We start from the raw sequence: 26119 nt of genomic DNA, 5'->3' as shown, positions 1-26119 counted from the left end.
GAGCAATGGATGAGTCTTTTAATAGAAAAACACACGTGTAACAGTAGCAACACAATCTCTCGCAATCCAGATGGCGCTGGGCTTCAGTTCTTCACCTTGGGAGGTGGCCTGTAAGAGGAAGGAGAGAGGGGATTCAGAGCCTGTCACCATTTTCCGGCACTCCTACCAAGGGCTAACGCGCAGGGCTGTCTTGGTGGCTTCCAGGGCCCCCTGCTCACCTGTACACGCCCACCACCACAGCGTGGTCTCTTTCGTAAGGCTCTAAGGTCAACTGTTCCTGGGGCTTCATGTTCTCCTGCTGCATCTTTTTCACTTCAGAGGCAAACACGGCCTCAGCAGAGGCTGTGGAGTCAATGCAGTTGGCCTGCAGAAGAGAGAACTTGGAAGTCTGCAGCAAGGCTTTGGGTTTTTTTTTTTTTTCTTTTGCTCTTTAAACCACAGGTATTTGTTTTTTATTGGAAACTCAGTGAAACTCAGGTTTTGGGAGTGGAGGGAAAAGACTTCATCACAGAAAGTTTCTTCAAGTTGGTTTGGATTTACAACAGAAGACTTTAACAGAGACCTATTTATCTAAAAGCTAGTGTTTAAATTTTATACCCAGGGTTGTTTTTGTTTTGTTTTATTTTCTCTTTCTTTAACAGTAGTAATGCTGAGAATACAAAAACAAATGTAACAAAAGGCCAACAAATGGTGAATCTGGCTGAGGATCTTTATTTTAAAATAAAACGTTTTTGGGGGCGCCTGGGTGGCGCAGTCGGTTAAGCGTCCGACTTCAGCCAGGTCACGATCTCGCGGTCCGTGAGTTCGAGCCCCGCGTCAGGCTCTGGGCTGATGGCTTGGAGCCTGTTTCCGATTCTGTGTCTCCCTCTCTCTCTGCCCCTCCCCAGTTCATGCTCTGTCTCTCTCTGTCCCAAAAATAAAATAAAAAACGTTGAAAAAAAAAAAAATTTAAAAAAAAAAATAAAATAAAACGTTTTTGAAAACGCACCGAACATTTACCTGAAACTTATTTTCTACCATGCTGTACTAAACACTTCATATATATTGATAAATTTAATCCTTACAGACAACACTGAAAGAGATATGACTAATGAAGAAACAGGTACCCAGGTTAGGTAACTTGCTCAAAGTCACAGAGTAAGCTGGAATTCAAACTCAAATGGTCAGACTCCACAATTATCCACTTGACCAGTACCTTCTATTGCCAAACCCAAAGCCTCTTCGTTTTGCAGACCTTTTTCATCATGTGCTATACGACTGGGGCAGGGATAGAGCTGGCTGGATGAGGCATCCCAGAACGGAGGCCTCCTCGTTTTGACTGACTGCTTGGCAGTTACAGAGAAGACACGACCACCCCACCTTAGATTCCACCAAGCCCCGTACCTTAATGGAAATCACAAAGTGTCCTCCATTACGAAGGAAGGTGTGGGCATTCAGGGCTACAATCCGGGTCTGGTCTGGCTGGGCCACATCGGCAAAGATCACATCCACCATCGCTAGGGAGAAAGAAGTGGCAGTTACAAATTAGATCTGTTGAATCTTCTCGGCTCCTCCCATGAGGCCTGTGCCCTGTTACCAGCAGGTTCCTGGCAGTCTTCCCTGCTTCCAGTCTCACATCCCCCCCACTGATCTCCCTCCCTCTGCAGTACCCCCAGGATGGGTCCAAGAAACCCAGTCACACCATCTATTCATTCCTCTTGTAAGTCACGATTGCCACCTACTCTGTGGCCAGCCCTGGGCCGGGTGTGGGGGACACAGAGATGAGTCAGACCCAGACCTGGTCCTCGAGATGCTCCCAGGTCTTGGGATGGGGGGTAAACAGACACTCATCAAAAAGGCAAGTAAAGGGGCGCCTGGGTGGCTCAGTCAGTTAAGCGTCCGACTTTGGCCTAGGTCATGATCTCGCAAATTCTGAGTTTGAGCCCCACGTCGGGCTCTGTGCTGACAGCTTGGAGCCTGGAGCCTGCTGCAGATTCTGTGTCTCCCTCTCTCTCTCTGCCCCTCCCCTGCTCATGCTCTCTTTCGAAAATAAATAAATGCTAAAAAAATTCATTTAAAAAAAAGGCAAGTAAAGGAAAGCACTTACAGGCCAGAGTCCCTGCGGGATTGTCTAAATAAATAAATAAATAAATAAATAAGTTGTAGGACAAAAGGTATTGTATGAATGCATGGGGGAAAAAAAACTCCAGAGAAAACCAGCGAAATGCAAAGTTTTGTGTGTGTGTGTGTGTTTTTTTTTTTTTTTTTTTTGCAAAGTATTATTTTTAAGCTGGTATGATTAGAAAAAAAAAAAGAGGGTATAATGAAAACTGACTTTTTGAAATTGGGAAAAGCAGCTTTTTAAATTGCTCCTATCGGTTACCTCTGAGGGTTGTTTATAAGGAGTTCCAGTTTTACATCATGCTTCCCAATTTTTTTTTTAAAACAAAGTAATATTCACAACGGGCCCCTCTCAGCCAAGGCCACACTCAGGTTGTGCTTTCTGGGTTATGATCTCACCAGACAACGAGGAGGATGGGGGCTTTTGTACATAAGCCAGGGGCAGCATGAAAAGTACCATGTTCTGGAGGGAGGCAGGAAGTATGGGGGTGCCCAGGGAGAGGCGCAGGAGATCGAAGGAGGCTGGCCCTTCAGGCCTGCCAAACACCCAAATTCCACAACTTCACCTGCCTCCCCCTCCCCTTCCCCCCCTTCATTCCTGCAGACTCAGGAGGCCTGCTCATTCACTCTGCTTCCACTCAGATCGGGATTCTGGCCACCTTTCCCAGGAAACCTGGAGTGGCCTGGACTACACAATCCCGGACCCCTACCTATGAGCATGCGGTATTTGTGTGGGTGCCGAGCATCTTCAATAACAGGAATGATGTTGGTCCTCTTCTTGGCCAAGTTAATGAGGTCACGGCCAGAGCGGTGGGAGAACTCAACTGCATAGACTAGACCGTCCTACAATAAATAAAAAAATAGAAACACTGATACTGGTTCTTAGATGGAACACCCACTATGGGCCCAAACACTGCATGTGGCCATGCAAATCCCCATATCAAAACCCTACCATTTAACAACTATTGTTATGTCCATCTTAACAGATGAATAAAGTGAGAGCCAGCGACATGAAGTCACCGGCCAACAGTGATTCAATCCTGCTTTGCTCGATTCAATCCCGCTTTGCTCATCTGAGAGCCGAGTCCTTCAATACGGTCTTAAAACGAGGAAGCTAGGGCACTGAGATGAAGTCTTAACAGCTAAGAACATTTACAATGGGCCAGGCACCGTTCTGTTATTTTACAGGAATTCACTCGTTTATCTTCACAGTAACCCCATTTTCCAGAGGGATAAACGGAGGCTCAGACAGGTTAAGTTATTAACTGCTGAAAGCCACCTCACTGTTAAATGCCACACCAGAGCCCGGGGTTTTTAACCACTAAATTATACAGCTCCTTTCCCTCCAGGCTAAGAACTCAGGAGTGAGGCTGAACGAGGCTTTGGAGACCAGGCGTTCAAGCTGCTCCTTCTACCCACAGGCACTTTGAAGACGGAGGGCCTAGCCCCAAGCTACACGGTACAGGGAGGCAGCCAAGGCCACTGCCTCCAGGCTGGCAGGGGCAGCCTCTCCCTTCCTTCCACCTCACCACCAGCCTTTACTCACCCCTCCATCCACTCACCGGGCCTACGATGTCAGACACGTGGGAGACAGTGGTGCCGGACGCAGCCCCGAGGTAGAGCACCTTGACCCCTGGCTTGATGTGGATCTGGTCCACGCCGCCCAGGATTGCTGCTGCCAGCTTGGAGCGGAAGGGGTTCCAGGCACGGTACTCGATTTTGTCATCTCCCTCCTGGGCCGGGAGAGATGGGGATGGAAGTGCGCTGGGCTCTTGTGCTAGACCCCACTGCCCTCATCCCCAGGGCCCCAGGCGCTCATTCATTGTTCAAGAAATGAACACAGGTGGAAACCTGGGTGGCTCAGTCGGTTAAACATCTGACTTGGGCTCAGGTCATGCTCTTACGGTTCCTGAGTTCAAGCCCCGCATTGGGCAAGCACAAGCCCTGCTTCTCTCTCTCTCAAGAGAGAAGAGAGAGAGAAATGAACACAGGTACACATCAATGACCACAACACATGCAGGACCTGCCCACTCATGGAGGTTACTGATTCAGGTAGAAGGGGCAGGGATAGACGATCAACACAGAGATAAGATCATACGAGACAACAGCAGGACCTGTGCGATCAATCAACAACCATTCGCTGTGCCGGCACGCCCAGTGTGCCAGACTCTACGCCAGGCATGGGGGATGCACAGAGAATGAGACAAAGACCCTTGTCCTCAAGGACTAAGTATGCACAGAACTAACACATATCGTACAGGAACCAGTGACAGGTGCTAAGGTGAAAAGATCAAGCCAGGCAAGAGGACATGAAGTATGGGGTGTGGGCTAAGGAGCAGGTGAAAACGAGAAAGGGTGGCCAGGGAAGAGCCCAGGAGACATCTGCAGTAGACCCTGAGGGAGGCAGGGACCGTGCAACTCATCTGGAGAAGTGCATTCTAGGCAGTAGGAGAAGACACAGAAAGGCCCTGAGCAGGAGTGGGCCTGGCCATTAAGAAAATGGGATAACAGGGCAGAGGGTGGGCAGTGAGGACTGCTTCTGACAGACTGGGTGGTGCAAGGTGGCATTGTGAGAAAGACAAGGTGACATCCGACCAGAGACACTGGGGGTGAAAGTGGAACCAGCCACACACACAACTGGGGGATGAGCAAGGAGGTCCGTGTGGCTGGAAGATGCGAGGTGAGGGAGTAGGGAGGGGGAGCTGGAATGCACACAGTCCTCTGGGCCACACTGAGGACCTGGGACTTTGACCTGAAGGCCACAGGGATCGGACTCGGGTATTAAGATGACCCTGTGGCTGGCCTGCACAGGGCGCACAGTGGGGCGGGAGGGAGACCAGACGGCTGGCTACCCCATCAGCTAGGGCCCTGGTCTCACCGAAATGGAGACTCTCTTCTCTCCATAAACTGACTCTCCAGGGACCAGATTCTTGGTGACAAGCGCATCTTCCTTTCCTCGACAAATGAAGACACCTAAGTGAGGGGACCAGTGCAGGGTGAAGACTCTGGGCTGCACCCCACCGCACCCCACCCTCAGCAGCTCCCCGCCTTCCTCACTCACCTTCATGCCGATGGGGTTCTACCATCACATTCTTCCCCGACTGGTTTCCTCTTTTTCCTCCCCGGCCACGACCCCGGTTGCCACCAGACTGGAACCCTCCACCTACAAGGCAGAGATGCAGTAACACAGGGACATCCCATCTCTTCCTTCCTGAGCCCCAAGCCCAGGCACTGCCTCCAGGCTGCATCCCCTCTACAAGGTCACTCACCACCTCGTCCTCCTCCTCCTCCTCCTCGGCCACGGCCCCTGAAGCCTCCACCACGACCTCTGCCCCCACCAAAGCCTCCTCGACCTCCACCACGTCCACCACGGTCACCAAAGCCTCCTCGGCCACCGAAGCCGCCCCCACGGGGGCTGAAACCTGTAGTGGCAACAGAAACAGGAATCAGGGCAACGAAGTTTGAGATGTTATTATTCCTATATCTGGTAATTCCACTGGAGGGTGTCCACAAATATCCACAGTAGCCAAAAAATCGGGCCCAACCCAGATGTCCATCGGCAGAATGGGCAAATAAAACAGGGGCACATTCATAATCAACAATGACGGGATCTACAGTTACACACAACAGATAGGTTATGAAAATCTTAGGGTCATAATGTTAAGTGAAAAAGCAAGTTGAAGAAAACCACACCCAACATAGTATCTTTTATAAAGTTCAGCAACAATTAAAATTAAACAATGCCATGCCGTGTTGATATAAGTGGTAATGCACGCCCCATGCCCCCTCCCCCCCCCAAAATAGAGGCCAAGGGGATAAATGCAAAACTCATGCAATACTGAGTATCGAAAGGGAGAAAAATTACAGGGTGCGGGTAGGGGAGATGTAGGTTACTGTTAGCATCCTGCTTTTCTCCGTTGGGTAGCAGATTGGCAGCAGGATCCATTGTATTTTCCCTTCCTTCCTTCCTTGCTCCCTCCCTCCCTTCCTTCCTTAAAGCGGGCTCTGCGCTGCCAGCAGTGAGCCCAATGCAGGGCTCGAACTCACGAACCATGGGATCACGACCTGAGCCGAAGTCAGACACTTAACCGACTAAGTCACTAGGTGCTCCTCCATTCTACTTTCAGTATTAGTCTGGAAAAGCGCAAATACCCGCCTGTGCGAATGCACCGTGGCAGCAAGGTCCCTCAGACCTTGGAAACATTTCCATGCCCTCCCTCGTCTGGAAGAAAAGTGCCAACCCCCAAACAGAAGGGAGGTCGGCATGATGTATCCTTTCTGCTATCTGACCCCCCTGCTTGCAAACTTGCAGAAGTCCCTCCCAGCTCTGGGGGAAAAAAAACAAAGAGAAAAACTCTTGAATTGTCCTTTATGGATGGGCGACAGTGCCTAAGAAGTGTAGGGCTTATGGACGTCATGCAAAGTCGGGAGGAAAGAAAAAAGAGATTGAGAGGCTTTATTTTCACGAGCTCAGGTCAGGGCAAACTCGTTCCCTTCACTGAGCACAAAACAAGGTGGACGGAATTCGGGTACTAACAGATTCAGTATTTTCCTGTGGCGGTTCTCTAAGCTCTGCCGTACTTTCAGCCAATCACACAAGTTATAAAATAATAGTGCGAAGATTAGTGATGCTTTAAAAAATAATCTCACTTGATGTAAAACTGTTCAGTAGTAAGCTTGCTAGGGTTTTGGGAAAGGCACACCATATTCACCTCTATGAAAGCTTCATGCCTCGTAATGGCGTTAAAGATGAAAACGCAGAACTTTTCAGCGCCTTTCCTGATTGAAGTGTTAAAAATGGACAGTCTCAGAACTCCCCAGACATGACTCAGAGGTGCCTACCTTTCCTCCCTCTACTCCTGCAGTCTCCTGTCCACATGGCAGCTAGCGACTGACCTTTTTCAAACTGCAGATTGGATCTCTTCATGCCCCTGCCCAAATCCCTTCAACGGTTTTCCATCCCATTGAAAATGAAACCCAGGGGCACCTGGGTGGCTCAGTCAGTTAAGTGTCCGACTTCGGTTCAGGTCATGATCTTGCAGTTTGCGAGTTTGAGCCCAGCATCGGGCTCACTGCTGGCAGCGCAGAGCCCACTTTGGACCCTGTCTCCCTCTCTCTACCCCTCCCCCACTCTCTCAAAAATAAACAAACATAGGAAGGAAGGAAGGAAGGAAGGAAGGAAGGAAGGAAGGAAGGAAGGGAGGGAGGGAGGGAGGGAGGGAGGAAGGGAAAAAAATACAATGGATCCTGCCAATCTGCTACCCAACCGAGAAAAGCAGGATGTTAACAGTAACCTACATCAACCCCATGTCAGGCTGTGCTGACAGCTCAGAGCCTTGAGCCTGCTTCAGATTCCGTGTCTGTCTCTCTCTGCCCCTCCCCTGCTTGTGCTCTCTTTTTCTCTCAAAAGCAAAAATAAACATTGAGAAAAAGAAAAGAAAAAGAAAAAAAGGAAAATGAAACCCAAATTCCTTTCTCTGGCTTCCAAAGCCCCAGATCAGTGGGCCTCACCTTTGGCTAATCCCTGGGACTTAGAGTGATTCTGATTAGTTGTCCAGTGTAGGGGCCTGACCATAGGGCTTTTTAAAGTTCCTCAGGAGATTCTAAACGTGCAGCCCAAACTAAGAACGGCTGTCACAAGGCTCCGGCCTCTGCTGACTTTTCTGACCTCACTCTTTCTATGCTGGGCCTCATGCTCGTCCTCCAGCTTCTAAACCTTTAACATTTGCTGTTCCCACTTCCTGGCTCCTGCAGACATTTGCTGGGCTCACCCACTTCTTCACTGCCCTCGGGTCTCTGGTGAAACATTCCTTCCTCAGAAGGGTCTTTGGGCTCCCTACCTTGACCTGGCTTTCTTGTTCTTCCTGGCAATTATCATACGTGGCAGTTTTTACGTTATTACTGCCTGACTCCTGCACCAGAATCAAGGCCAAAAGGAATGGGGATGTTTTAACTGTTTCGGTCACACTGCACCCCCCAGCACCGTGCACACACTTGGCACAAAGTGTGGTGGGCTTGGTAAGCATTTAATCAACTGTCTGGTCTGCTGAAGACTCCTAAACCCCCAGGAAAAAGCACCCTCTCTGTTCATTCAGGAAACGGGTGATGACATGGTGACCAGAGTGCCCTGGTCCCCTCCCCTCAAGCAGTTCGTGTATCCCCTACAGGGCGATGGCCATGCCATTCACGGCCCTAGAGAGTACGGAAGGTTCATGGGGATCTTGAAAACCTCATCTTTAAGACAGAGATACAGCAGTAACACAGTGCCCGCCTCGCAGAGTTGTAAAGAATAAGCAAATGGCTTAATATACACAAATCGCTTCTCTCAATACACAGCCTGGCACACAGGTTGAGTATTCAGTGAGGGGACAGTGAGTCCCCCTTCCTCCTACTTAGGGGAGAAATGACCAGGCCTAAGAGACTCAACCCAGGCCTGATGGAACTGAGACCTGAGAAGTGTGGGCATGGCATGGGGTGCAGGGGGCAGGAGTCTCAAAACCTAGCCTAATCCATTTCAGCTCCAGGAGCCTAGAGAAATGTACTCGGAGTACCGGTTCCTTGGGAAAACATACGTTCACACACACTTTCCCAGAAGTTTGGGGGGGGGGGAGGGTCCAACGGACCTCCAGTTTAAAACCTGCTCTCCTCTCCTCCCACAACCTTCCCCCATCTCAAAACCGGACACTCCATCCTTCCAGTTACACATGCCCAAACCCCTAGTTATCCTTGACCCCTCTCTTAGACCCACATACAAGCTGCTGGCTCCATCTTCAAAACAGATTTCCAAACTGTGACAATTTGTCAGGCTACCACCCTGGGCCACACCCCATCATCTCCTACTAGATCACGGCAACAGACTTCCCACTGATGTGCCCGCTTCCACTTCTGCTATCCTGAGGTCCTTCACACACAGAAGCCAGAAGCTGATCCTTTTAAAGCTATGAGACTGCATCCAGTCCCTGCTCAAAATCCCCCAAAGGATTCTTCTCTCAATCAGACTCAAATCCTTAGTGAAGGGCCGACTCTAGACAACTTCGGCAACTTCAAATCCTAACACAATGAGGGAAGGGTTGGGAGGAAGGTGTATCGGATCACAGGGTCAGAGGTACACAGCCCAGCAGCCTCCACACCATTTCATCAGGAGATCCCCAAATGCTGAAGAGAAGGGGAGCTTGGGAGGGGGCATGGATCCACAAACCCTCCCCCCTCCCACCAGATGACCCCATCTCTCCACACACGGAGTAAAGAAAAAAAAGAAAAAAAAAAACCAAACGAGGAAAACCTGCACTAGGAAATACCTTCTGGGTCACAGTGAAAGATTTCCCTAAACTCTAGTGGAGCAAATTGGGGGAGGGGCACAGCCTGATTTAAGAAGATCTGAGACACCAGGGAGAGGAACCTTTGTTCCTCTTGAGAAGAAACATAAAGATAACAGTGAGAGGCAATACTATTATGTCAAGCACTGTGCTATTTTTCCTCAGCTTTACCGGGATGTAATTGACATACAACATCGTGTGAGGTTACCATGTACAACCTGTTGATCTGTACACTTAGACACTGCAAATGATTACTGCAGTATGCTAGTTTTCTCTTAACACGATCTTGCTAAATTATAACTGGGCGCCATTTTACTGATGAGATAACCGACTCAGAGAGGTAAAGCCACTTGCCCAAGGCCACACAGTAGCTTCAGAAGCAAAGAACTGAATTCAATTGACACCTTTCTGCTGTCAAAGCCAGGACTCCTCAATCTGCCACGAGGGAAGGAGGGGTGGGTTCATCAGTCTCGGGGAAAATCAAATGAATAAAATCACTCCTCTCCTGTGACTATCTCTCCCCCGCCACCCCACACGAATCGTATCTTGGGCTTGTGAAAGTTCTCACCGCGAATTATTCTGATCACTCAAACCTCAGGGATCCGCCCCCTCGGGAGAGTAGAGAGCGGGAAAGTGGGACAGAGAAGGCCACAAACTATCAAGCCGGGAGTCCTCATTCACCACGGCCCTCTCGGAGAAGCCAGGCTGGGGGCTAAGGGGACGATCGTTGCGGCGGTGATACGGAAGCTAAGGAGGTTCTCCCCGAGCCCAAATCGGGACTCTCCACTTCTGAACCAAGACATTATCCCCAAATCTCAAGGCCAGAGATCCAAGACACCAGATGCCTGGATCCAGACTCTGGATCAGCACCCCCGACTGCCACCCCTTGTCCAATTCCCAAGACCCCTAATAATGGCCTCAGTAAGATGAATCTTAGTTCAGGAACCCCCATTTCAGGCCCAGGACCCTCGACTCACGACCGTGACCTCCGAAGCCAGTCACACATCTCCAGACCAGGAACCCGACCCCCCGGCTCAGCGTCGGTCACAAGGCTGAACCAAGACCCCTCGCCACAGAAGACCGGAACTAGGATCCCCCTCCCCACAAGAGACCGGATCCCCTGCCCCTAGGCCCCGCCCCTCCGATTCCGGTCTGGCCCTTCGATTCGTGCCGGCTCCAGTCCCAGACCCCGGACCCCACACCCGGCCTGCACCTGGCTTCATGGAGAGAACTCAGCTCGGCGGGTCAGGACTCTGCAGCGTCCCAGACTACACGAGTCTGCTTTCGCACGTGGAAAGGAACGCACGCGCGGCGACGTACGGCGTGTGACGCAGCCTCGCAGCCCCGCCCCTCGGAGCCCCAGCCGGGGCCGCGGCCGGGGCCGGGGCCGGGGCCGGGGCCGGCGCGCGCGCTGTGGGCGGGGCCTCGCCAGCCTCTCAGGGCCCCGCCTTGTCGGTGGCTTAACGCGCTGCTTATTGAGAGATCCCTTCTTTGAATGCGCTTCTTGCTTCTTAACTCACCCCACCTCCAATCCCGTAATCAGGGCTCACCCCAGGCTTTGCCCTCTGTCCCTCTTCTCTATTTCCAATTAACTCCCTAAGGATCCTTCTACACCCAAAAGCCTTCCCTGACCTATATCCACCCCTAAGAACAGGGACCATACTGGGCTCCCGTTCATGCACTGGTAAAAGCATTTAGGCACTGTTCTAGGCACTGAATACAGCAATGAACAAGACATACAAATCCCCACCCTCCTGGAGTTCATCTTCTAGTGGGAGTTATTAGAAGGCAGTAAGTGCTTTGGAGAAAATAACAGAAGGGAAGGAAAATAGAACGGGGGGGGGGTGACATTTCTTAATCAGTGGTCAAGGAATGCATCAGGTGATTTGAGCAAAGAGCTTAAAGGTGAGGAGTGAGGCATGCACCTACGTGGAGGAAAAGAATTCTAGGTAGAGAGGATTATAGGTGCAAAGGCCCTGAGGCAGGAAGGGCATGGAGGGTTGGAGATGCAGAGAGGGGTGTGATTGGGGCAGAGTTAGCAGGGAGAGTGGAAGAGGAGGAGAGCAGGGAGGTAACATGGGAAGTTGCGCTGGGCCTTCTGTGCCATGAGGAGGACTTTGCCCTTTACTCGGAGTGAGATGGAGCTATGGAAGTTTCCTGAACAGAGAAGGGATGTGATCTGACAGGGGATCACCGTGCATGTGGGAAACAGTGTGGAAGTAGCCATGAGAGCAGGAAGACCAAGGAGGGGCCTAAGGCAGTGGATCAGGCAGCAGATGAGGATAGACAAGGTCAGGGTGTAGGCAGAGGAAGGAGTGAGGAGTGAGCAGAGTCTACGTAAGCGTGGGGGAATTTTGTGCTTTGTAATTTAATGATGTTAATATTCATCCCGCAAAGCCAAACAAGTGCTACTATGGGAAATTACTAAAAACCTGCAGGAGAATGCACCGGTCTGTTCCATTCATTGCTGTATTGCTCTGTGCCTAGAACTGGGCCTGGCACTGAGAAGGTCCTCAGTAAATGTTACCGAGTGAATGAAAAAACCCATGCTGTTTTGCGTTCTATGTGCGGGGTGTTCCAGCCACACAGAAGCATTTATGAAAATCTGTTTAAATATTAAGATGGAGAATCTGCTGAGTTCATTCGGGATTTCTGGAGGCTGTGTAATAATCAGATGGCTCCAGCTGGGGATCATGTCACCTACTTCTTATGGATTTTTACTATTTCCCTTCCAATTAACAGGATCTTTTTTTAAAGTACGAAAATACTGAGAGGACAGGGCAGATTTAGGGTTGCCAGCCCTATTTTCTGGAATCCTGGCACCATCTCCTGGCTCTGAGGCGTTTCACCTGCCAGCTTGCTCCGCAGACCTGAAATTGGCAATACCGGTGAGTAGTCAGTGGGCGCCTTCTGGTCTGGTGCCGGGGACACAATGGTGGCTGAAAGAGTCCCAGGCCCCGCCCTCTTGGAGCAGACAGGTGCCCTGACAGTGTCAGCCCAGAGTGCTCGGGGCCAGGATGGGGACAGTACAGAACACCCGGGGCTGAGAAGGGGAGAGCGCCGAGGGCTTTCCCCAGTTTTCTCCTGTCCCCAACTCCCTCTGAACCTACCTTTTAGCTTCCTGCTCTGACGGCAACACAGTTCTGCCCGGAAGGCATGACTTCCGTCCAGCCCTTCCAGGAAGGGGCTGTTTTCTTCAACTCAGCCCTCAAGCCACCAGGCCTGCAGATGGGGTGAGACCCTCCTAGCTCCTCATTGCCTAGCTCCCAGAACTCCAGAATAAACTCTCCTCTGCATCTTCCTACCGTGTCGTCTCTGCTTCCTCCCTAAGCCTCTGACTTTGAAGTCTGTGCACTCACACTGTAGCCCCGGCTCCCATTCCTGTTGCCTGTTCTCCGAAGTCACCGAGGCTCACCTCATAATTTTCGCTCCGGGCCTGCTGTCAATCGGGCTCCTCTTACCGTGATTCTTGGTGATTTCAACTGTTCTGGCCCCTCAGTGCCTTGACCTTCTCTCCTCTAGCGATCTTGTCCTCCACCCAACCCTTCCTTCCCATGCTCACACCCCAGGTGGGGTGGGGACACAGTGGTGACTGTGGCAGCCCAGAGGTCCTAGCCCAGTGGGGGAGAAAGACCCCTCCCCAGAGAGCGATGCCCCCGCCCAAACCGCAGCCCCTTCAGAATCTAGTTCCGTGCGTCTCAGTGTCTGCCCATCGCGTCAGGTCTCTCCAACTCACGCCCTCTAAAACTACTGTGCCAATGACCCTTCAGCCATCAATCCGTTAAACTAACCTCTTCCCTGTCCCTCACCCCCTTCATGATCACACCATTCCCACCGCCCAGGATGATTCCTCATCCATCCTTACTACCGCTCCGTGGCTCATACCCTCACTCTTTGTACTTGTTTTGTTTTTTTTTTTTTTTTACCCAACTGAGTCTACCCTCTCTCTCCTCTGCACTTGCATCCTGGCAGCTGAATGTGGATAGAGAAAAACCCGCACTCACTCTGGCTGGTCTCACTTTGGATTCATGATGACAAACCCAAGTGGGCCCTAATACTGCCCAGCCAATCCTACCGCATGCCCTGAATCCATTCATTCTCCCATTTTTTCTTTTTCTTTCTTTCTTTTCTTCCTTCCTTCCTTCTCTTCCTCTTTCTTTCTTTCTTTCTTTCTTTTTCTTTTTTTAAATATTTATTTGTTTTTGAGGGAGAGAGCGAGAGCGTGCGAGCATGACTGGGGGAGGGCAGAGAGAGAGGAAGACAGAGAGAATCCCAAGCAGGCTCCGCACTGTCAGGGCACAGCCTGACGTGGGGCTGGAACCCACAAATCGTGAGATCACGACCTGAGCCGAGATCATAGAGACCGATGCTTAACTAACTGAGCCACCCAGATGCCCCTCCCATTTTCTTATTTTCCCTATTAGTAGTATCGGCAACATGTTAATTTTTAAATGATATGTCAAAGCATAATTTATATATCATAAAATCCATAAGTATATGTATGGTTCAGTGAATTTTAGGAAATTTATGTAATTGTACAACCATCACCTGACCTAGTTTCAGAATACTTCCGTCTTCCCATTTCCTACAGATGGAATCACACAATGATGGGCATTTGAGTTGTTTCCAGTTTTTGGTTATTATGAATAATGCTGCCAGGTACATTCATGTACAGATATTTGTGTGGAAATATGTTTTTTTTTTTTTTTTTTTTTGGTAAAGAGTTCTAGGAGTCAAGTGACTGAGTCCTATTGTAAGAGTATGCTTACCTTTGAAAGAAACAGACACACTTTTCCAAGGTGGACCTATTTTATTAAAAAATTTTTTTAAATGTTTTATATTTTTGAGAGACAGAGAGAGATAGAGAGCAAACAGGGGAGGCGCAGAAAGAGAGGGAAACACAAAATCCAAAGCAGGCTCCAGGCTCCAGGCTCCAAGCTGTCAGCACAGAGCCTGATGCGGGGCTCGAACTCACAGACCACGAGATCATGACCTGAGCTGAAGTCGGACGCTTAACTGATTGAGCCTCCCAGGAGCCCCTCTTTCCCTTTTTGACCCTTCCCTCCATCCAATTGTTCATCTTCTCTTCATCCACTCTTTTAATCATCCATTTCCTCCTCTTCCCATTTCTCCACCCCTCATTCACCCATTCATGTCCCCTTCCTCCCTCCCTCCCTTCCCCCTCCTTTTCACCCATCCACCCATCCATCCATCTACCCATCCTTTCACCCCCCAATAAATATTCATTGTGTGCCAGATGCCCCAGGCATCTGACAGCTGCTGTGCAAGAAGGAGAGTCATGGAGGAGAAGGCATAAGACACACACATCAGCATGCAGTTTAGCCCAAGATATTTATTCAGTGCTTTCACAGTCGGCCTCAGTGGCTCATCAAAGGGGTAGAATAGGGTAGGGGCACACAGGGACACTGTGCACTCTCCAATTATTTCAGTCTCCAGGAGGGTCAGGTCCTGAAGTCCTCATTCCTGGTGGATGGCTGATCAGCTGTGACTGTAAAAGACAGACTCTTAGCACTTCCTCTTGCAGACTGAGCACCTACCCCGACCTTCTGCTTCCCATGAGGGCCCCAGCGCCCCTGCCCCAAGCGGCCTGGCTTCCATGCTACATCCCTCACCATGCGGAGAAGTCCTGCGCTCTCCAGCTCTCCAATGTCGCCTTCTGGGAGTCATGCCCATCATTGGTCTGGTCCCCGTCAAAGTTTCCGCAGGCCCCACACAGCTTCCCAGCATGGTCACTGCCGACCATCACGGCCAGCTGCCCGTTGGTGCCAAGCCACACCTGGACCCCTGCCTTCTGCTGGACTAGCACAGAGCCATCGGGGTTCTGACGCACGGACACAGATGTTAATACCTCAGCTGGGAGAGCCACTTGGAGACCGTTGACCTGGTGGTGGTTGAGGAAAACACAGAGTGTTACCAGGATGGAGACTCCAAGCAAGACAAGAAGTTCAAGAAGCAAAAAAAGAGACACAGGTGCTGAAAGCGATGAAGATGTGGATGGATGCACTGAATGGAGAGATGTATACACAGCTAGCTGGGGATTTGGGCAGAGGTTCAAAGGACAGAGGACAGATGGACAAAGAGACGCATCAGTGGATAAATGGTCATGCACAAAGCATTCTAAGGGCAGCCAGGATGGTGGGGAGCACTTTATACCAGACAGATAAATACATGATCAAACCCCAGCATCATCCTGTTCTACTTTTCAAAATAAAAGAAGCTTTAAGCATGTCCTGTAAGTTATTGGTTCTCTAACAGAAGCAATTGCATGACTTAATTTTTCAATGCTGATGTCTAAAGACAAGTAACGACCTGGAAAGTATCACAGTTATGTGAGAAAATTCCTGTTTCTCTATCATAAGCTGTGGACTCAGTAACCTTGGTAACCCTATCTGAGTTTTTCCTTTAAATAACTGTTGTCTCTTTTCACCGATGAGTTAATCCTTATAAAGTTAGACTCTCTGGAAAACCTTCTGTGAAAGAAAAGTTCTTTTTTTCTAAATGTTTTGGGTCTGGGTCTTCCTCTGGCAGATGATTGGAAAGATAGGTAGATATACCTGGATGGATGGATGTGTGGATGGATGGATGGATGGATGGATGGATGGATGAATGTGTGGATGGATGGATGTGTGGATGGATGGATGGATGGATGGATGGATGGATGGATGTGTGGATGGATGGATGTGTGGATGGATGGATGGATGGATGGATGGATGGATGGATGGATGTGTGGATGGATGGATGGATGTGTGGATGGATGGATGCGTAGATGGATGGATGGATGGATGGATGTGTGGATGGATGGATGGATGGATGTGTGGGTGGATGGATGGATGTGTGGATGGATGGATGGATGTGTGGATGTGTGGATGGATGGATGTGTGGATGGATGGATGGGTGGGTGGATGGATGGGTGGGTGGATGGATGGATGTGTGGATGGATGGATGGATGGATGTGTGGATGGATGGATGGATGTGTGGATGGATGGATGGATGGATGGATGTGTGGATGGATGGATGGATGGATGGATGGATGGATGTGTGGATGGATGGATGTGTGGATGGATGCATGGATGGATGGATGGATGGATGGATGTGTGGATGGATGGATGGATGGATGGATGGCTAGAAGATAAGAAAGAACATCCGTGTCACTTGGCACCTAGCCTGTTGTAGAGGGAACAGGGATGAATGTATTCACAAAACCAAATTTTTCCTGGGAATCATCTGCTGGGGACAAAGTGGTGATCAAGACAGATGGGACCATTGTCCACCTGTGGATTATATTCTAGTGATGGAGAAAGGCAATAAACACAAATAATGGATAACTTCAGATATCGAGAAGTATGTTGAAGGAAGTAAGAGGGTAATAGCACTGAGACTGGGATGGAGAGGGAGAGCTTCTGTAGCTGGTCAGAAAAGGCCTTACTGTAGAAGGAGTACTGGAACTGAGACCTGGAGGGTGAGAGGAGTCAATGCATGCAATCGGGGCAAAGAGCCCTGTAGCAGCGGGAATAGCCAATGTGAAGTCCCAAGGTGGGAACAAGCTTGGTCTGCTGTACAAATAGCAGAAAGGCCAGTGTGGCCAATCATTAGCATGGCTAATGAGGGAAGGAATTACAGGAAGTGGGGCTGGAGGCCAGCAGGAGTCAGATCACACAAAGCCTTGTAGGCCAAGGAAGGCAGGTGGCTTGAGTTTGGAATGCTGCTCTGGGAAGCCACCGTAGAGTTCTACCCCTGATCTGATTCACATTTCTAGAGCATCTGTCTGCCATATAGAGAACTGTTTCTTGATAGAGGGGCAAGGGAAGGTCAAGGGTAGGTGTCTGTTAACCTGAATTATGGATCAGGCAGATGGCCAGAGAAAAGGAATAATTGGTCCTGATTACCCTAAAGAGAGAACTCAAGCCTCCCTGCTTCCAGCAGGGCTGAGTCTTGGACCATCTCCGTGTGTTGGTGGGAGGACACAGACCATCCACTGAGGGAGGCGTGCATGGATCATGGCTGTATCTCTCCCCTGAATCCAGAGAACCCCAGTGGATGTCTCTGCAATCAACAAACAGGTCATGGAAATAGGGACGTGCTCCTCTAGGGACTTTAGTGTGGCCTGACATCCGTGCTTGGGTCGGGGTCTCTGTCACGTGGGCCGTGAATGATTAGACCGTGAGTCGGCATCAGCTCTGTTTGGCCAAACAGATCCTCTCTCAGAAATTTGAAATTGGTGTCGTGAGAGCTATGGAGTTTGGTAAATGCAAGGCAGCTCTAAGTGAGAGGAAGTCAAGGGGCAGAAGGGAGGGGGCAACGGGGCTGGAGCAGACTCCTGGAGGCAAACAATGACAGGCCTGAGGGGGTCCCGAAGAGCAAGATGAAGGGCAGGTGAGGGAAGGATCAGTGGCCCAGTTTTGTCAGAGTCCAGAGCAAGTTCCCACTGAGCACCTGGAAACCATCTTGGTCCCTTGTAGCCACGGTTACCACCAGCATCTTGTTCCCATCAAAGTCGTTGGGAACAGAGCCTGGTGCTGATGGGTTCAAAGGTGGTGGGATCCCAGGCACTGTCTGAATTACTTAAATAAATGATTTCACCTTCTTAGGCCCTTGTTTATCCTCTGTGTTAAATGTCGATAATAGCAGTCCCTGTCTTGTGGGTATGTTGTGGGGAACCACAGAGAATGAAATGGATTTGGTGAACAGCAAGTCTAAAAGACAGAGGCATAAATCCAGATAATACTGCCAGGGCACCTGGATCCAGCCACTCCTGAGGCTCTCTCCCTGGATTTTCTAGTTATGTGGGCTAGTAAATTCCTTTTTGCGCAAGGCAATCTGAATTCATTTTCTGTTACTTGCGACCAATAGAGTTTCAATGAACACTATTATCAAAACTACTAATTCGCTTGAGCGTGTTTTTGCTCCTCAAGAACTCAGCCAGAACAGAGGGACTAGGTTTGAAATACCGAGACCAACACAAATCCAGAGACTAAACTGCGGAGATCTGGACAAAGAAAATGCAAGACAGATGGGCAGCCAGGACTGTGGGGACACTGCAACAGGAAGAACAAAAACCCAGGGGAGACAGTCCCCCGCCCCCTCATGCCCCGGCTTACCCACACGCCCTTCTTTGGGCTCACAGTCACGAGCCCATCCTGGAAGAAGATGTGAGCCTGGCCCACAGCTTCAACTCCGCCACGGCAAGTCTGGACATCAGCGACCACACGGTACCAGGGGATGGTTTTCTGTAGTCCCGGGCAGCGGTAAGACATGTCATAGATGCCAGGGGAGGTGACTGCTCTGCGGAGCCCATCAAAGGTGGTGAGGTTGGAACCCACCAAGAGGGAACAGAGACCTTGGGGGACCCAGCAGTCCCGGGCCTCAGCCTGGACTTCACATATGCGGCCTGGCGGGCAGCTGGCTGCCTGGCACGTCAGGCCAGTGCTCGAGGAGCAGGAACAGCGCTTGCTGCAGTCTGAGCTCAGCAGTGAGGAGTTCACCTGTGCACAGAGAGAGGGGCCAGGTTACCGCGGTGTGATGGATCGGAACCTCCAACACAATCCTCCAGCCCTCTGGACCTACGCAGAATGATTCTGCAGCAACTTCCTTTAAGAGATGAAATTTACAGGGTGCCTGGGTGGCTCAGTCGGTCAAATGTCTGACTTCAGCCCAGGTCATGATCTCACAGTTCGTGAATTCAAGCCCCACATCGGGCTCTGTGCTGACAGCTCAGAGCCTGGACCCTGCTTCAGATTCTGGGTCTCCCTCTCTCTCTGCCCCTCTCCCACTCATGCTCTCTTTCTCTCTCTCACTCAAAAAAAAAAAAAAAATTAAAAAAAAAGACAAGAGATGAAATTTACTTCCCCTTCCCCCACGAATCTGGGCTCACCTTACAGCTATACTTTGGTTATTATAATGCAGCAGAAGCAATGCTTGTACCAAATTCAAGCTTGCACCTCAGGGACCTTACAGCTTTCTCTTTCTTGGAACCCTGCCCAGCCACCATAGGAATAAGCATGGGCTAGTCTGCTGGAAGATGAGACCCCATGGGAGAGAGACAATGATCCCAGCTGATGCCACTGTACTCCAGCTGGCTCTCAGCTGACCCACCTTCTCTATGTTCACTACCTGATGACCTCATCAGATTTCATAAAAACCAAAAGCAACGTCTGTTCCTCATTCGGACTCTGGAGCAGGGGAGCAGGTAGTCGTTGTAGAGGACATTATGAGGACAACCAGTAAAATTCAAATACAATCTTTTAGAGTATTGAATCAGTGTTCATTTCCTGATTTGGAAGTTAATCCCATCATAACCCTGTAAATGAACTTCCGTCTTGGGGAGTACATGCTAAAGTACTTAGGGTTGAAGGGACACTGGGTCAGCATCATACTCTCAAATGCTTCAGAAGAAATGTGCATATAAACTTGCACAGAGAGGTTGCGAAAGCAAACGTGTCAAAAGGTCAACAAGAAACTTAAACGACAGGTATCTGGGAGTGCTTTGTATGATTCTTGCAAGTGTTCTTAAGTTTGGATTCTTTAAAAATAAAAGTCTGGGTGGCTCAGTCGTTAAGCATCTGACTTTGGCTCAGGTCACGATCTCACAGTTCATGAGTTCGAGTCTCACATCGGGTGAGCTTGTGCCCCACTTCAGGTGAGCTTGAGCCCTGCTTTGGGTAAAACATGAGCCCTGGGTGAGCCAGGCTTCTCTTTCTTTCTTTCTCTCTCTCTCCCTCTCTCTCCGACTCTCTGCCCCTCCTGGGATTCTCCCTTCTCTCTCTCTCCATCCCTTGCTCACTTGCACACTCTCTCAAATAAATTAAATAAATAAATAAATAAATGTCTGAAAACATTAAAAGAACAGATGTAACAAAAGATAAATACCATCTCTCTACGGATGGCTCCCCAGCCCAGACTTCTCTGGTGAATGCCAGACTCACGAATCCAGGAAACCTGGCACAGGCAGAGCTGTCAGGGCTGGGATGGGGGAAGCACAGGGGTAACCCAGCCTAGGGGGTCAGGGAGGGCTTCCTGGAGGCAGTGAGACCTGGAGGAAGGAGAAGTTTGGCATGTCCTTCCCCAGAAGGCTTGAACTTCCAGGCCTTCTAGCCTATCTTACCGCCATTAATAAAATGGGGATGAGGGAGTATGGAATGTGGTCATTCATCTTTTCTTTATTTGGTAAATAGGCTTGTGAGGGGGCAGGGTGCCTGGTAGTTCAGAAGGTGGGTCCAGGCTGCTGGGGTGTCAATCCCAGCACCCCCTGTTGCTAACGGACAGCCTTGGGCTGACTTCTCTTTGTTGCGATAGTGCCTGGTGCATAAGATCATTAAATGAATTCAGGGCACCTGAGGGCTCAGTTGGTTAAGTGTCTGATTTCGGCTCAGGTCATGATCTCACGGTTTGTGGGTTGAGCCCCGTATCAGGCTCTGTGCTGTGAGCACAGAGTCTGCTTCGGATCCTCTGCCCACCCCCCCCCCCCCCACTGCCTCTGCCCTTCCCCTGCTTGTGCTTGCTCTCTCTGTTCTCAAAAATAAATATTAAAAAAAAAGGATCATTCAATGAATTAATATCTGTTACAAACTTGGCGCACAGCAAGAGCTCAGAAAACATCAAGCACAAAAATTAATCAAATTTTCAACTTCTATCATGAAACGATTGCCAGCCTCACTACCTGCTGCACCATGTGTATGTTGCTGGCATTTGTACCGTATGATGAAGGTGGAGGCTGAGGCCCAGTGCCTGGCAGGGACCTTTCAGGCACAATGACACCGGATCCTCAGATACCCATGGTGCATGGATGATGATTAACCCCGTGTTCTAGATGAAGAAAGGCTCAGATGAGGGGACTGTAGGAGGCAGGGTAACAGCCCCCCAGATATAACAGGTCTCAATTCCCGGGACCAGTCAATGTTACCTTACGTGAAAAAAGGGGTGTTTGCAGATGTGAGAAATTAAGGATCTTGAGATGGATAGACTGCCCTGGGTTACCTGGGTGGGCCTTAAATGCAATCACATGTATCCTTATAAGAGGGAGGTTTTGTGACACACACAAGGAGGAGGGGAAATGGGACACAGAGGCAGAAATTGGGGTCAGGTGGCCACAAGACAAGAAATACCTGCAGCCACCAAAAATGGGGGGAGGAAAGGAGTGGATTCTCTCCTGGGGCCTCTGGAGGGAGTGCTGTCCTGCCCGCACCTCGATTTTGCCCCAGTGACCCTGATTTCTGACGCTGGCCTCCAGAACTGTGAGAAAGAAAATTTCCCTGGTTTGAAGCCACCAAGGTTGCTTGCGGTCCTTTGTCTCAGCAGCCTCAGGAAACTAAGACACTTTACCAGCATTGAGTCACCCCACTGGGAAATGGAGGTGGCTCCTCTGTCCCCATCCTTGAGGCGGTCGGCAGAGAAGCTCTGAGTCTCCCTCGGGCTCCTCTACCCTCCCTGCCCACCTCCAGCCCGGGCTCACCGGCAAGTAGTGGCCGTCGTGGGTGCAGCCGCAGTCCTGCACGGGGACGCAGGTGCCCTGCGAGAGCAGGAAGCGGTCGTCACACTCGCAGCCCTCAAAGCAGCGGCTGGTGCAGCCCGTGAGGCCGGAGAGAGCAGCACAGGAGCCCTGGCAGGAGCGAGTGCAGGTGGAGTAGTGGCTGTGGGCAGGGCACTGGAGCGCTGCGGAGGGAGGAGAGAGGGCAGGGTCAGGCCTGTGGGTGTCGGGCCCTGCCCTTGGCATCCCACATACCGGGTCTGGGCTGGCATGCTGGGGACACCAGCTATGAAGACGGTCTCATGCCCTGCCCCATGGAGCTCATATCAGTGAAAAAGATAGTCCCAGTGCAGTGTGTGATCAGGGCTGCAGGGGGAGGCGTGGACAGAAAGGTCAGGGCCCGGATGAGGCCAAAACAGGGAGTTGTGAGGACCCCCCTGGGCTCTGCCTGAGCAATCGATGGATGGTGCGGCTGTCCGGAGATGCAGACTTGGGGTCAGAGAATCGGAGGGTCAGGTTTGGGGTGAGATGCTGATGTCATATGGGAACACAGCAGGTGTGAGGGACCCGAAGGACACCCAGGGGAAAGTGTCCAGGAAACCACTGGACCCCCGAGGCTGGCAGTCAGGAGAGAGGTCAGGGCCGAAGACAGTGTCCCCTGTCAGCACTGAGGACAAATCTAAGGCCACAGGGGTGGATGACAGCCCCTGATATGGGTGCTTTCCTGCGGAGAATGAAGGAGACACAGCCCTGCCCTGGGAGTTTGAAGGAAATGTACCCCCATCCTGGGGGGCCCAGGTGAGTCACAGACTCAGGCTGTATTATGTGAGCTACTGGTCTGTCTGACCACCCCTCCCAGGGCCCCACAGAAAGGGTTCAGGATGAGTCCTGAGAAAGAGCTCTGTCTATGGTTTCAGGAGCGTGGGCCCCTGCAGGGAGCCTGAGAAAGAGTCGGGGGGGGGGGGGGGGGGGAAGGAGCAGACAGGGAGTGCTGTGGGAGAAGCTGGGGGCGGGGGGTGTGGGAGGGACATGCTTCAAGAGGGAGGCACTGCTCCTGAGAGGCAGACAGGACAGGAGCAGGTCAGGAGGAGTCCCTGAGCCTGGTCTGGAGTCTTCCGAGGGGCCCCCCTGGACACTTACGGCAGAAGCTGTCTGTCCTCCAGGGTTTCACGGCCCCACCGGACGCCTGGCAGTCTGCCATGTAAGCGGCCAGGCTGCGGCAGAGGAAGGTGGTGTTGCCTTTGTGGACACACAGGTCGTACACGCACTGGCGGAAGTACTCAGAGGGGTTCAGCACCGCGTGGCAGCCCGCAAACGGGCCCTGGGGGTCCCGGACCCGACCGCAGGCCTGGATGTTCTCATAGGGCGCCGTCTCCTCCGCTGAGCACACGGGGCAGCCGCCCGGCCCACAGCCCTCGCCACAGCCCTGGGAGGAGCTGGGCGCCCGCCACCCGGCTCCAAAGGCGTCCACGCTGGGGGCCACGGCGCCACTGGGCAGGACAAAGTCGTCGCTCCAGTTGCCGTTGAAGTTCCCACAGAGGCCACAGAGCCGGCCATGGAAGGGGCTGGGGATAGATATGAGGACATGGGCATCGCCGTCAAAGAGAAGCCGCAGTCCCTTGGTTGTCTGCAGAACCATGTTCCGGCCCTCGGCGGTCACCCGCACACGACCTACAGCCACAGGCAGGGCCACAGCCTCGCCATCCACGGTGACCTGGGTGGAAAGGCCACGGAGGGGTCAGGGACTCACAGTACCACAAGTGAGACAGACCCCTCAGACTCCTGGCGTGGAGCTATGTCCCTCTCAGGCCCTTTGGATTGTACCATGTCCTTGGACTGCCCAAGGGTGGGACTGTGTCACCTTCAGACCTCCAGATCTGTGTCACCCTTAGTCCCCTTGGACTGGGGTCATATCTCCCTCAAGCCCTCAGGGTGGGCCCTGTCCCACTCAGAACCTGCCTCCCCGCCCTCCCTCCCCAGAGCGGGGCCACGTCCCCTTCAGACCCCCAGGGTAAGGCCACGTCCGCTTACTTACCCTCGGCCCCCGTGCCAGTACCACCACCTGGCCAGCCACAGTAACCACCAGCTGTTGGGGATCTCCAGCCGCGTTCTTCTCAAGCACAATGACAAAGTCCTCGTCCCCAGGCTGTGGGCGGCAGACTTGGGCCAAGATGTAGGAGCAGGAGCCGTGAAGGTCATAGACACGCCCATCAAGGGTGACATAGTGGATGCCCCCGTTGGCCAGGCAGCGGCCACAGCCTGTAGGGTGACAGGCCTGGACACCGTCCTCCACTCGGCACTCCTCATAGGGTCCGCAGGCCGCGCCCTGCTGGCAAGTGACTTGGCCACCTGGCCCGCACTCGCAGCGCCGCTCACACTCAGGGCCTGGGTAGAAGGACTCGCCCAGAGGGTAGTAGCGTCCCTCGTGGAGGCATCCGCACTGGCCCACAGGCACACAGGTGTCACCGCTGAGCACGAAGCCGGCATCACAGACGCAGCCCTCCCGGCAGGTGTGCACGCAGCCGTCGGGCACAGAGAGGCTTGGGCAGCTCACGGGGCAGGAGTCACCGCAGAGCTTGTAGTGGCTGTGGGGAGGGCACTGGAGGGCTGTGGGGACAAAAGGGGAATGAGCCGGGAGGGCAGAGGGAGGGGCCCGGGGGGGAGGGAGGGTGACAGAGTGGGAGAACCGGCCCAGGGGAATCTGCATGTTCTGCCTGAGAATATTTCATGAACGAATCCATCCAGGGATCTGAGCAGAGTGTCTGATCCAGTACATCTAACTGGGGGATTCGGTGTGGGGACGTGGAGACCAAGTCTCTCTGACCACGTCGTGGGTCGGCCTGATCAAAAATTTCTATAGATGAAGTGAATTTGACCACCTACATCTGACCAAGATATGCGGGATTGGAACCAAACGTGTGGGTATCTTGGGGGGTGGCTCTGACCGGGCTACGGGACCAAATGTGTCCCGTATCTCTGGTGCGAATACACCTCACTGTGGATGGCTGGCCTGGAGCCTCTGATGGAGTGTCTCAGAGGACAAGGTTGGTGTCAGTGTGACTCTGACCACGTATATCTGATTGGGTGAAGCTGACAGGATAAATCTGACCAAATGTGCCTGAGGGGGGAATTGCCCTGGACTCTCTGACCGTGAGCCTGTGGATATCTACCTGGGGCTCTGTCAGGGTCACGATTCTACCTGGGAGTATCTGCCCGAGTGCCTCTAACCGGAAGGGTCCCTGGCTGAGGTTATCAGACCAATTCTATCTGACCTTGCAGATTTCAGTGTTTGAAACAGTGTAGGTGCATCTGACCAGGTGTAACTCTCTAGGTCTCTCTGACCAAGGGCACCTCGCTGAATAGCTGTGACAGGGTCAACCACCCCAGTCTATCTGACTAGGATATCTTAGCACACGAATCCCGGAGAGGATCCAGCACCTAGGGTTTCTGACCAGGTGTGCCTGAGTGTCTGCCATTGCAGTATGTGACCTGGTGCATTTCCGTGGGTAAATGCCACGGTGTACTTTTGACAGGACCCACGGAGGAGAAGACTCTTGTCTGAGAGCCGTGTGAAGAGGGCAGGCGGGAAGACGCCCACTGTGTGGACCACGCATGGATCAGTACTCACGACAGAAATCCGGCCGCCTCCACTCGCCGAGCGTGGCCCCCGCGGCCTGGCAGGCTGCCACGTAGGCCTCCACGGCAGGGCAGAGGCCTCCCGGATGGCCCTGGGCTTGGCAGGCATCCAGCAAGCAGGCCTTGAAGTAGTGCTGCGGTGGCAAGAGGCGGTGGCAGGGCGCCAACGGGCCGTCGGGGGCCGAGATCACGCCGCAAGCGTCCGGGCCGCCAAAGGGCTCCTGCTGCTCGGGCGTGCACTGGGGCGGGCACGGCCCGGGCAAGCACTCCCCGCAGCCCTCGGCACCTCCCACCTGCCAGCCTGCGGGGTTCCCGCCCACAGCCTGCAGGTCGTCGGCTGGGTCCCGGTTGTAGTTCCCGCACAGGCCACAAAGGGCGCCCGCGTACGCCGCCGGCACGCGCAGGCGCACGAAGCTGTTCCCGTCGAAAGCCAGAGAGAGCCCGGTGGCGGCGGTCACCACCACGTCGGCGCCACTCAGGTAAGCGCGCAGGCGCGAGTCCAGCTGGTAGGGCAGTGCTACGAGCTCGCCGTCCACCTGTGGGTACCGGGTAGGGGTGGGGGTCGTGAAGGGCGCGGGCACAG

General features: G+C 52.2%; 2 protein-coding genes and 1 long non-coding RNA gene across 4 annotated transcripts in view; 1 reads left to right on the top strand and 2 right to left on the bottom strand.

Annotated features, from left to right (window-relative positions):
- Positions 1-4: 4 nt before the first annotated feature.
- Positions 5-10722, bottom strand: FBL (fibrillarin). Its single transcript, XM_047078053.1, has 9 exons — positions 10630-10722; positions 5370-5522; positions 5162-5263; positions 4979-5073; positions 3663-3833; positions 2811-2943; positions 1384-1496; positions 219-364; positions 5-108 (listed from the first exon to the last, which is right to left on the bottom strand). The coding sequence occupies exons 1-9, from the start codon at positions 10637-10639 to the stop codon at positions 84-86; spliced, it is 948 nt and encodes a 315-aa protein (XP_046934009.1). The 5' UTR covers positions 10640-10722; the 3' UTR covers positions 5-83.
- Positions 10723-10919: 197 nt separating this feature from the next.
- LOC124511125 (uncharacterized) lies at positions 10920-15056 on the top strand. Of its 2 annotated transcripts, XR_006961827.1 has the most exons (4): positions 10920-11207; positions 12159-12304; positions 12534-12649; positions 14962-15056. It is a non-coding gene; the product is annotated as an uncharacterized LOC124511125 (long non-coding RNA). The 2 variants fall into 2 exon arrangements; XR_006961826.1 differs by having other exon boundaries at positions 10920-12304.
- Positions 14659-26119, bottom strand: part of FCGBP (Fc gamma binding protein) — a 40120-nt gene continuing 28659 nt past the window's right edge. The window contains exons 14-20 of the mRNA XM_047078051.1: positions 25529-26072; positions 23936-24507; positions 23041-23614; positions 21886-22085; positions 18536-18919; positions 15050-15318; positions 14659-14925 (exon numbers count right to left, since the gene is read on the bottom strand). Of these exons, the coding sequence (XP_046934007.1) occupies positions 14916-14925; positions 15050-15318; positions 18536-18919; positions 21886-22085; positions 23041-23614; positions 23936-24507; positions 25529-26072 (2553 nt within the window). The 3' untranslated portion in view covers positions 14659-14915. The remainder of the gene's footprint in view (positions 14926-15049; positions 15319-18535; positions 18920-21885; positions 22086-23040; positions 23615-23935; positions 24508-25528; positions 26073-26119) is intronic.

The sequence above is a fragment of the Lynx rufus genome, unplaced genomic scaffold (assembly GCF_022079265.1).
Source record: "Lynx rufus isolate CCGP_SWC_20201006 ecotype Redwood Valley unplaced genomic scaffold, mLynRuf1.p SCAF_16, whole genome shotgun sequence".
Lineage (NCBI taxonomy): Eukaryota > Metazoa > Chordata > Mammalia > Carnivora > Felidae > Lynx > Lynx rufus.
This window is presented reverse-complemented; position numbering and strand designations above follow the sequence as displayed.